Source organism: Aulonocara sp. 'chitande type north' Nkhata Bay, linkage group LG8, assembly GCF_057382095.1.
Source record: "Aulonocara sp. 'chitande type north' Nkhata Bay isolate Kocher_YH1m ecotype deep benthic linkage group LG8, A_spYH_male_GT1.1, whole genome shotgun sequence".
Lineage (NCBI taxonomy): Eukaryota > Metazoa > Chordata > Actinopteri > Cichliformes > Cichlidae > Aulonocara > Aulonocara sp. 'chitande type north' Nkhata Bay.
The window spans coordinates 15,421,758-15,433,332 of record NC_141351.1 but is presented as its reverse complement, the minus strand read 5'-3'; the positions used below and the strand labels follow the sequence as shown (position 1 = coordinate 15,433,332).

The following is an 11,575-nucleotide window of genomic DNA, read 5'->3' as shown; positions in this document are numbered from 1 at the left end:
AACTGAAGAAGCTTCTCGGATAAGAGGTGAAACGTCTTCAAGTAACTTAAAGAAGTTCAGACGCTTTTCTTTGCAAGCTCCTTTGAATAAAACCTTATACTTCCATATTGCATTTTTTAAATTTTTACTTTACTACAATAACAGCTGTATTTACTTTGCAGATTTAGACTGCATATAAAACCTGAGTAGACTTTACAGTAAACCATGTTTCTCAGAAATAAATTAACCAAATAAATGATGAGTCACAGTGAGTCGGCTGCACCACTAGAACAATAACCAGTGGAAGGATAACCAGGGGATTATGCAATGGCATCCAACTTTAACCCCATCAATGCTCTACACGAAGAAACATGAAATATATAACATCATAAAATTAGTAACAAAAGTAACAAAAAGTATACTTACAATGACGTTTTATAGTGCAGAACTATAGAAATGAAAACTTTTAACTTTCTGCATGAAACGTACTTCTAGTTCAGGTACTTGTTGATCATTAGAAATACACATTAATCTGTTTAAAATGTATTTAATCTGCGAATGTGCGTGTTTTATTAGGATTACAGTTACACTTTCTGATATTTGTCTCCTCGCATCTTTAAATCATAGCGATCCATTTTCTTTCTGCCGTTAGGTTTCTGTTTTACAGTCCTATCAGGAGAGCTGAAGCAGGTCACATGATCGCCACTATGAATACATGAATGGCCATATTTTTAAGGTTGGTTAAGCAGGAATTGAGTTATTCGCGTTTCTGTCGCGCCTCCAGACCAACCACACCAGACCCGTCTCTACTTTGCGGTGAGTTCTCGTTTTCGTGTAGTCGATTGCAGCTACAGTATACAGTTTATTTAAAACCCTGAGTGGGTATGCAACATGTTTTTCCCTTTAGTTAAAATGATTCCGCCACTGTAATTATTATGTTTATCAAAACACACATTCCCTTCTTGTGACCCTTTCTTTCTGAATTGCCTCTCTTGTTTGTTTTGATTTTACATTTTAATCGTGGTGTTTTGTGCCAAGCAGAACACAAAACAGTAGGAGACGCAGCAGTGGCGGAGCGTGGGGGTGGCTTACTGGGCTTAAGCCCGGGTTGTTTTGTCAGAAGCCCGGGGTATTTTGGGGTGTAATTTTTTCATAGTTAGATGTCTGGCTGACAACTGTATAAAACAAAAAGTACACACAATAGTCGAAGCACATAGTGCACACTGTGGGAATTTACGACTGTGCGTGAATCCCCCCTGATATTGGTATGATCCGAGCTCAGGCACTAAGCGACTGAGCGAGGGGGCGGGGCAGCTGCCGCCTGTGAGTGCGCTGTTGGAGGTTGGAGAGACGGAGCCAGCCATACTAAGGAGAGCTTAAGTTTGACCAGGTACCAAAGCAAATCATTCGTACCGTACAAATAATGTAAATATGACGGTGCATCACGAAAGATTGATATCAAACTGATCACTTGACCAATATTACGTTATTGCTCTTCAAGTGAATCAACAAATGGCGAAATGAAAAGCCGAACAACAACAATGCTGTTTCTTTGGAGAGTCTCAGCTTACATGTGTGTATTCACAGCTGAAACCAGATATTTACACTTTATGGAAAACACAAGAACATTTTTTTACTGTACAACGTCATTTAGAGTAAACTTGTTTTGTTTTGGATAAATATTGAAATATCTTTTGAATTAGTTAAATGTCAGAATAAAGAGAGACAGAGCTTCTATTTATCATCACTTTCATCAAATTTAGGAGTACATGTACACTAAGTTTATTGTTAATTAATAAGAAACTCCAGACGATTCCATTCTGAGCTGAAGAAGCTTCTGATTGGTTCGTAGAGTCCATGTGAGTAAATTGGTGGCACAGCTGTGGATGCATATAAGGCAAAACACAGAGCCTGTTTCTGTGACATGGGAACATCAAGAGATGTCAACTAGGGCTGGGCCATATTATACCGTTCACGGTAATACCGGTATAATGTTAGGCAACGATAGGAAAATGAAATATCGCGATAGAATGGGAGTAAAACGCACATGCGCAGTGCCTTTGTTTTCATACGCACATGGCCGATTGTTGAGTGAAATAGATGAACCAGAATTGGTTTGTAAAAATGGTGCAACTTCAGTGATGTGGAACTGGTTTGGTGTTTGTCCGTCAGATACACAACAAAGCACATTTTTTTGCAGAACATGCAAGCGGCCGTTGTTATTGTCGTATTTGTCGGACTAAGATGCTCTTAAATCTGGGAGTAATCTGGGTCCTAAACTCCGTATGCTTCAGGTCAAACAACACTGCAGCATCACTTAGAGTTAAAAACTGTCTAAATTCTTTCATCTTTAATAAAACGATCAGCTTTGCTGCTTTACCAGGTGTAACTATAAAGTTTAACTTCCAGGCATCCATGAAAACAAAAGTTATTACATTTAACGGAGTTAGAAGTTAGCAGGAAGCTAGCGGAAGTTAGCTCGCTAGTTTCGCTAGTTACCTAAGCATGATATAGCATGTTCTGACTGAGAGATTTCTGAAAAAAATCAAACGTACAGCTCTGCTATCACTTCCAACATAAATGAAGACAGGAAACTAAACAGCAGTGACGTTTGTAGGGTTACTGAAGTTGGGCTAGCTGGTATATAATGATGTGCTACGTGATCGCTAGCGACACAGCTATGTTAGCATAACATAAACAGTGAAGCTGGAGGACGAACACTAACACTTTTCCACTTATAAAAGTTAACGTGAAGGTTCTTCATGGTTAGAAACAAATGCAATCGCATGGCAGGATGTTGTAAACGGACCAAACTTCAGTCAGGAGAACAACTGAGATAATCCATCCATAATACGAGGTTAGTCATTAATATACTGCAACAACATGGGAATAGAGCAGCTGCCAGAGAATTCAACATTAATGAATCAATGGTACAGAAGTGGAGGAAGCAAGAAGAATGAGTTTAATAAAGTTTGATTTATCTGACTGCTTTGTTTCGCTTAATGTGCCTTATAATCCCGTGCACCTTATGGTCCGAAAAATGCGTACTGCACACTGCAGTTTAATGTTGCAAAGCACCTCTTTTTAACTTCAGTGGATATTATACATGGTTATGCTCAGGATATGTCAGCCCATTTCTACTGGAAATGCCTTTTGGTTAAACTTTCAGCAAGGAATTTGCATTTGCACTGTTACATTTTTATAAAGCTTTAATGTACATAAAAACCAGCTTCTTGTTTAAGTGAAAATAAATGGAAGTTTGTCTTTTTGCGCTAGTAATGTTGTGGAGTTGTATTTTGTCTCGCATCAATTATATCGTCGGTTATATCGTTATCGCAAATTTTCAAATATATATCGTGATAAATATTTTTGGCCATATCGCCCTGCTCTAATGTCAACCAAAACAAACACCAGGAACAGAACTGTGGAGCTCCATAAGTGTGGCTCAGTTTGAATACAATTTGGTGCCATTTACAATTAAGAAATACAGACAGTTTCTCTCTTTACTCTTAAAGTTAACAAATATGTTTTTTTATATTTATCAATCTAAAAAAAATAAACTTTTAGTCTGATTTGATGTTACAATTAAAAAAGTGTTTTTATCTGAAGAGTAAATATCTGGTTTCAACTGTATATTTGATGATTGTCAGCACAAAGAGAGAGAGAGGAACAGAGAGGGAGATGGAGAATGAGGACAGAACAGATGAACAAGAGCAGGTGAGACACACATGTTAGTCAAATGGTTGTTTACCAAAAGTATCACCGTATCATAGGTCCTCATGTATCTCGTGTTTCTTTTTAGGTTTGTTACTTTTCAAATTCTACATTTATTAAGTTTTGCAGCTTGTTTGCACAACAAGGCTAAATAATTATATAAACTTTTCTCAATCTAAATATTGTACTTTGGTAGAATTAAAAAATAAGTGTAGTGCAGGTCTATGATGATTTTTAGTGCTGCTATCATCTAGTTCTGATTCTGGTTCTGTCTTGGTTAAGTCCTCAGTAGTCCTGATTTTGACCTGTTGTAGTCCTGTTTTAATTCCGGATCAGTTCTGGGTCTGGTTGAATTGGGGATTAGTCCTCGTGTCTTGATACAGCCCTGACTTTGTTCTGCCTCGCTGCTTAATTAAAAAACTAGTTTAAGGTGTCCTGCATATGTGATATTTATTTTTCCCTAACTCAAAACAGAGCCAATTAATTTTTCAGTCATTTCTAAACACCCCCCCACCCAAAAAAAAATAAAATAAAATAAAAAATCCCACATGCATACTACCCTTTAGGGCTAAGCCCCGGGTGTTTCAAATGTCTGGCTCCGCCTCTGAGACGCAGACTTGTAGAATTGTAATCGCCTTTCACCCACCCCGGAGCGGCGCCTTTACGCGCAGTATTACGGTACAGTGGCGAGGAAACCCGGAAGAGCTCAAACAGCGCTGAATTTGTGAAAGAAATGTCATTTCGTATCGTTTCTAAAGAAGCGCTGGTGGGCTCCGTCACGCTTGGTGTTGTTTTTGTTGCCGGCTATTTTATCGGTAAGTTCAAAGGCGGACAATGCTACAAAAAGTAATCCTTATGACGTGACGTCGTCGCTAAAGCAAGAAAGCCTGTCTGTAACAAGGTGTGCGCAAGGTGACTTAAAGCCGAACCATTGTGTTTGTTTTTTATGTTTATTATTAATGAGTGGAATACAGGAGAATTGTGTGTGACTCAGACTTCTATGGTATTTTTTTTTAATTGTATTTATTTATTACCGCAAGTTAAAAGCTTCAGGGTTATAGTGGTTTTATTATTGGAAGTTATGTTTAGGCTTCGCCTGTATTTGTTGCGTTGTTTTGAACGGGGAAATTTTCAAAAAAAATCATATCTCAGGATCTGTTTATCGTATTTTTTTTCTTCCTGTTAATACAGACAATTAAACAAAAAAATATTCCACTTCATGTTTTGTCGCTGTAAACACTTCGAGTTTGTGTTTATGCCGTTTATCTAAGAGGTAAGAGCTTCGATGCTGATTTGGGGTCTATTGAAATAAATATGCGGTTTCCAGTGATCTGGCTTTTAGTTAAGTTGTAAATTGTGTGAATTACCTTGGTACAACACAAGATGAAGAATATGTTGGTGCACTAATGAACTTATGAGAAGCTGAATCTGAGAAAAAAAAAAAACACAGCCTCCATGATCACATCAATCTTATTTTTAGATTCAGATTCTATTATGTAATGCATAAAGTTTGTATAAGACTGAGTGAACACCTAGTGTAAGGCTTTGCAGTACAAATTCCTCTTCTAATCATATATTTGCTTCACTTTCTAGCTACTGTTGAGCTTGATAGACTTACAAAAAAAACCCCAACAGCTTCTGAAGTGACATTTACAATACAAATTGCATGGTTCACGTGCAAATAATAATTGTTTGTAATGTAATAAATGATTTATTCTCGACTTCAGTCTTAGAATCATCCCATACAGTTTGCTCAGTTTAAATTATAAAAGTTTATGAGTGTAGAAATGTTAGAAAAACTCCTTCTCCGTCCTCCTTAAGTCATATTTTTACAGCTGATTAAATGCCATTTTACAGTAAATTAGGCCCCATATTTATACAAATTTACAGATGCCACATGGATATGTTCTATGTCTACCAAATTATATTTAACAAAAGATGTCAGGTTATCTTATCTTACAGTATTCAATATTAATTTTTTGTCTTTGCTGCTGCTGCAATAATTTAATTTCCCTGTTGAAATCGTTTGGGTTTGAACTTAATCAAATAACTTCTACTTATTAACTAGATCTTAGGTTTCCTGAAATATATTTAAGCTGGCTAGGAGTCCTCTGACATCATTGTGCTCTTAAGATCCTTATGTCTTTTTTATGGTTTCTTTGTGCCCTCAGGAAGAAAGAAATCTTCCAGAATGAGCATCTCCAAAAGTCACTGCGGGGGGAAAGAAAATCCACTGTTACAGTATGTTGTCAATCACTCCGTGAGGGAGCATCCGGTGCTGAAAAAACTCAAATTGGTAAGGAGGTCTTGCCGCTTGTGCTCTGGCAAATCTATTGTAATAAATCTAATCAGGTTTCATATGGCATTATGAAATTTTATGTAACTGGCTTCCGCTCCGCTTGCTTTCAGAGAACAATGGAAGACTCCTGGAACGGGATGATGGTTGCCTCTGAAGAGTCACAGTTGTTGGCCAATTTGGCCAAACTAATAAAAGCTAAGAAAGCGATAGAGATTGGTAAGGGTGACGAATTTGACATCACACGAACATCCAAACTGATAAAAACATGCGCAGCTTTTATGACTAAGCTTTCCCTTTTTTTCACCTGTTCAAACACAGTAACATTGCACAATATGAACACAAAACACTGGCTACTTGGAGTGCACAGGAAATTGCATAGAGAGCAGGACATAGAGCAGGCAAGTCTTCAAAGTGGACTGAACCTTTTTTTTGGCATGTTTAGCAATCAATCAATCAAGGAGCTGTGGAAGCTGCTTTAGTTCTTTAGGACCAAAGTAAACTCGATTTTAATGATTGAAACCATTTTCTAATATGTGCTTTAGTAGTTGCAGTTGGCAGCAGATTAGAATCAAGGATAAAAATATTTTACTTTCTCCATCACCACCAAACGCATGCAAACTTCAGTAGCAATGTGACATGCAGTTTGAGATGCTTTCCAGTTACAGCGAGATTTAAATCGATCACTAATCTGTTCCTGTTCTCACACACACACACACTCTTCTGTGAGGTGTGAGCGCTGTTTGTTTTTAACATAGGTGGAGAATGGCTGCTGACATAATGTGGATCCGAAGATCAATAATTGGCCTTACTGGGGTTGAAAGTCTCGATAAATGCATTCCCACCCATGTAATTGAGCTTTGCTTGGCACATCCGACATACTGTTTTACTTTTGTCCATGATGCGCTTATCTTCAGGGTCATACTCCACATGAAGACCAAAATAGTTCCAAAGGCCAGATCTGAATGAGGGTGGGGGAGGTTCAATTTGCCATGTTGCAACGAGCTTAGCTTCTGTCTTGCTAGCTTGCGCTGCGCTCAGTGGATCTGCGCTTGACAGTGCAGCTTAGGCGGACTAGTCGAACGCAGATCCACTGAGCTCTCAACACAGACAGCATCGTCAGAAGAAAAGTTGATAAAATAAATTAAAAATTTTGTATTGTTCGATACATATGCGTACTGAACCGAAAGCACTGTATCGAACGGTTCAATATCGATAGGAGTATCGTTGCACCCCTAATATATATATATATATATATATATATATATATATATATCCTGTACACGGATGACATCAAGCTGTATGCCAAGAGTGAACGAGACATCAATTCACTGATCCACACTACCAGGCTATACAGCAATGACATTGGAATGTCGTTCGGACTGGAGAAGTGTAGTCGGATGGTAACAAAGAGAGGGAAGGTAGTCAGAACTGAGGGGATTGAACTACCAGAAGGCAACATTGCAGACATAGAGGACAGTTACAAGTACCTGGGGATCCCGCAGGCAAATGGGAACCATGAAGAGGCCGCTAGAAAAGCTGCAACCACCAAGTACCTGCAGAGGGTCAGGCAAGTCCTGAGGAGTCAGCTGAATGGTAAGAACAAGATCCGGGCCATCAACACCTACGCCCTGCCCGTGATCAGGTACCCTGGTGGGGTAATAGGCTGGCCAAAGGAGGAGATAGAAGCCACTGACATAAAGACAAGAAAGCTCCTTACCATGCATGGAGGGTTTCACCCCAAGTCCAGCACCCTGAGGCTGTACGCTAAGCGGAAGGAAGGGGGCCGGGGACTGGTGAGTGTCAGCACCACAGTCCAGGATGAGACAACGAACATCCAAGAATACATTGGGAAGATGGCCCCAACTGACCGAGTGCTCAGTGAATACCTCAGGCAGCAGAAACCCAAGAAAGAGGGGGAAGGCGAGGAACCATCATGGAAGGACAGGCCCCTGCACGGTATGTACCACCAGCAGATAGAGGAGGTGGCTGATATCCAGAAATCCTACCAGTGGCTGGACAAAGCTGGACTGAAAGACAGCACAGAGGAACTAATCATGGCAGCACAAGAACAAGCTCTGAGTACAAGATCCATAGAGGCTGGGGTCTATCACACCAGGCAAGACCCCAGGTGCAGGCTGTGTAAAGATGCCCCAGAGACAATCCAGCACATAACAGCAGGGTGCAAGATGCTAGCAGGCAAGGCATACATGGAACGCCATAACCAAGTGGCCGGCATAGTGTACAGGAACATCTGTGCTGAGTATAACCTGGAAGTCCCGAGGTCAAAATGGGAGATGCCCCCAAGGGTGGTGGAGAATGACCGAGCTAAGATCCTGTGGGACTCCCAGATACAGACGGACAAAATGGTGGTGGCTAACCAACCGGACATAGTGGTGGTAGACAAACAGAAGAAGACGGCCGTAGTGATCGATGTAGCGGTTCCGAATGACAGCAATAACAGGAAGAAGGAACACGAGAAGCTGGAGAAATACCAAGGGCTCAGAGAAGAGCTCGAGAGGATGTGGAGGGTGAAGGTAACGGTGGTCCCCGTGGTAATCGGAGCACTAGGTGCGGTGACTCCCAAAGCTAGGCGAGTGGCTCCAGCAGATCCCGGGAATAACATCGGAGATCTCTGTCCAGAAGAGCGCAGTCCTGGGAACAGCTAAGATACTGCGCAGGACCCTCAAGCTCCCAGGCCTCTGGTAGAGGACCCGAGCTTGAAGGATAAACCGCCCGCAGGGGCGTGCTGGGTGGTTTTTTTTGTTTTTTTTTTTATATATACACACATATACACACACACACACATACAGTATAGATATATTTTTTTGATGGATCAGTACTATATAGATGTCTTTTTAGGGATGTTTGTGGCTTAATAGGCTATTGACTTATCTGTTTAATAATTTTAAGCATGAGAAAGCACAAGTTTGACTGTATTTGTTGCTCCTTAAAATAAAAAAAATATTTTACTTTAAATTATTTTGAAGACAAAGACACATCCTTACTCTTAAAATTCTTTCATTTCATTTCATCAGTGAGGTGCTCCCGTCCTGCATATCCACACATGTAAAAAGCTAGAATCCTAGGAATGTGCAGATGTGGTCAGGAAATCAATTTCTATAGCAAATTGGCTAAAAAAAATAGAGAAAACTGTATTAAAGTATGCAGTATATCACACCCCCTTTCTGTTGTCATGCACAATGATGATTTCTTCTTGCGTCTATAGGAGTTTATACAGGTTACAACACACTGAACATGGCACTGGCCTTGCCTGAAGATGGAGTTGTGATAGCATGCGATATCAGTGAAGAGTACACCAACATTGGTAAACCCTTCTGGAAAGAGGTATGCTTCAAATCTGTGTTTTATTGTTTTATTAAATGTAATAATGCTTATAACAAAGTACCGAACAGTGCAGAGGATGATCAGTCATCACAGGGGAAGTATACAGCTCTGTCTGACATCTTTGCACATAGTTGAGTAAAAGAAAAGTAACTATAATCAGTAACTACTGTAACTGATTATAGATATCACATAAAGATATCACTTTATTAAACAAAAATGATTTAGCAGGTTTTTATTTTTTAAATGACTGATATATAAGAAATATTCAGATGATTCGTCTATGATAAGTTGACTATGGCAGTGTAATTATGAAATCTAAAATCAAGCAAGAAAATATTTGTCGAAAGACAAATCTCTTAGCAGTGATTTGTGTCAACAGAACCTGAAGAGCTTAAATGGTCTGATTCTTATATAGCGCTTTAAACATAATAATCTAGGTAAGAACAAGTGTTACACAATACATCTATGTAACGGACTCTGAAAGGTAACTGAATAATCATGCAGATAAATGTATCAGCAACAGGCTTCCTGATATTTTGTGACACACCCTTCACTTCTTTTACTCTTTAAAACATTGTTTCTTTCCATTAACAGGCTGGAGTCGAGAAAAAAATTGATCTGCGCATTCAGCCAGCACTGAAAACTTTAGGTATGGTAATGTTTCTCTTTATTTGCTCTCATACATTTAACTGGAGATTTGCATTTTACTGATAAAAATGTTCAAAAATGTCTTTCCCAAAGGTCTGAGGATGCATTCAATTTCCTTTAGTAGGACAGAGCAGTTTGTGGTAATCTGCGTCCAACAACTGATTTAATTACTCTGGGGGTGTTGCTCTGTTAGTACTTCAGCTGGGGTAAAGGTTTTTGACAAGTTCAACTTGTTGAAAAAGATAATACCTGTTGCAGATGCAGTTTAACGGAGGTTTGAGTCAGAGAGTTTGGTACCAGGGTAGCATGGATCGTTAAAATAACTTTCTGGAATCTTTCACCATGTATGATTTAATAAATACTAAATAACTATTTAAGTAACATTGCAAGTAAAGCAGTACTTTATAGTCTTACATTCAGATGTTAAAGTGGGATTTGGGAGGTGGTAGATCCGGTGAGCCTACTTAGAAATAAGTCATGTAAGGGTCATTCCACATCCACTGAACAATCATTTCCAGGCTGATGACCTGCAATTTCTCTAAATATGCGTCTTAATAGAAAATTGCCAAATTTGAGCTTTTTACTGTTGTAAGTTAAATTTAAAAAAAAAAAAAACATTTTCTTTTTAATTATGATGAAGTAATAAAGCCTTCAAAGCTCGTGTGCAGCTGTCAAATTTGAAATAAAATCCAGCACTGAAGGCACACAGAGTGGTTGCATATGAATTCACCATTAATGATGAGCAGCACCAATGTTGGCTCTTGGTATTATATATATTGTTTCATAGACCTTTCTTTATAGATTTCTATCACACATTCTTCTGATAAGGTATCTGACTGAAGTAAATGGCACTTGGTTGATCCATCTATCCTTTTATGTGAGCGTGCACAGAGCCTGAAGCAGAAAGCCTGGGTTAACAAAGAGAGACGATAATCACCACTGTGTTAGCCACTATCTCTGCTGAGGGTTTGCAGTTGATGCAAATTAAGCCAAGCTGTGTCAAAGTTGCTTTGTAGTACACCAGCTGTGTGACAGCTACAATACCCTGAGATGGACATTTTACCCCTCGGTTTCATTGTTTCTTTCAGATGATCTCCTGTCTTCTGGCCAAGCAGAAACATTTGACTTCATCTTCATCGATGCTGACAAAGTTAACTATGACAACTACTACGAGAAGTCTCTGCAGCTGTTGAGAAAAGGAGGTGTCATTGCTATCGACAATGTAAGCACTACAACCAAAATAAGCACGAAACACACAAATTCTTGCACCGTGCCAGTTCAAGCGGCAAAACCTCTATAAAAATGTGTCTGGTGCTGCAGGTGCTGTGGGGTGGGAAGGTGCTGAATCCGTCCCCAGATGACGCCGACACTGTGGCCATTGACAAGCTGAACAGGAAGCTGTACAGAGATGCCCGAATTAATCTGAACATGCTGACAGTGGGAGATGGAGTCACCCTGGCCATCAAATTATAGTGCATATCTGAGAAGTGCTGCTAGTGCGCAGTACTGAAGTTATACAACAGGATTTGATTAAAAAAATAAAAAAAAACTCCATGTGTTTTGTTTTTGCATTATTTCACTAAACTGACT

At 39.4% G+C, this 11,575-nt stretch overlaps 1 protein-coding gene across 5 annotated transcripts; it reads left to right on the top strand.

Moving 5' to 3' along the window:
• Positions 1 to 660: 660 nt before the first annotated feature.
• On the top strand, positions 661 to 11,553 carry LOC147323473 (catechol O-methyltransferase domain-containing protein 1-like). Of its 5 annotated transcripts, none has more exons than XM_086303828.1 (7): positions 661 to 795; positions 5,865 to 5,989; positions 6,103 to 6,208; positions 9,219 to 9,337; positions 9,932 to 9,986; positions 11,074 to 11,207; positions 11,306 to 11,553. In XM_086303828.1, the coding sequence occupies exons 1-7, from the start codon at positions 699 to 701 to the stop codon at positions 11,456 to 11,458; spliced, it is 789 nt and encodes a 262-aa protein (XP_086159954.1). In that variant the 5' UTR covers positions 661 to 698; the 3' UTR covers positions 11,459 to 11,553. The 5 variants fall into 5 exon arrangements, 4 of the variants coding, with proteins under 4 accessions (XP_086159954.1, XP_086159956.1, XP_086159957.1 ...); XM_086303830.1 differs by lacking the exon at positions 661 to 795 and adding an exon at positions 1,284 to 1,369 and having other exon boundaries at positions 11,306 to 11,551; XM_086303831.1 differs by lacking the exon at positions 661 to 795 and adding an exon at positions 3,678 to 3,696 and having other exon boundaries at positions 11,306 to 11,551.
• Positions 11,554 to 11,575: the final 22 nt, after the last annotated feature.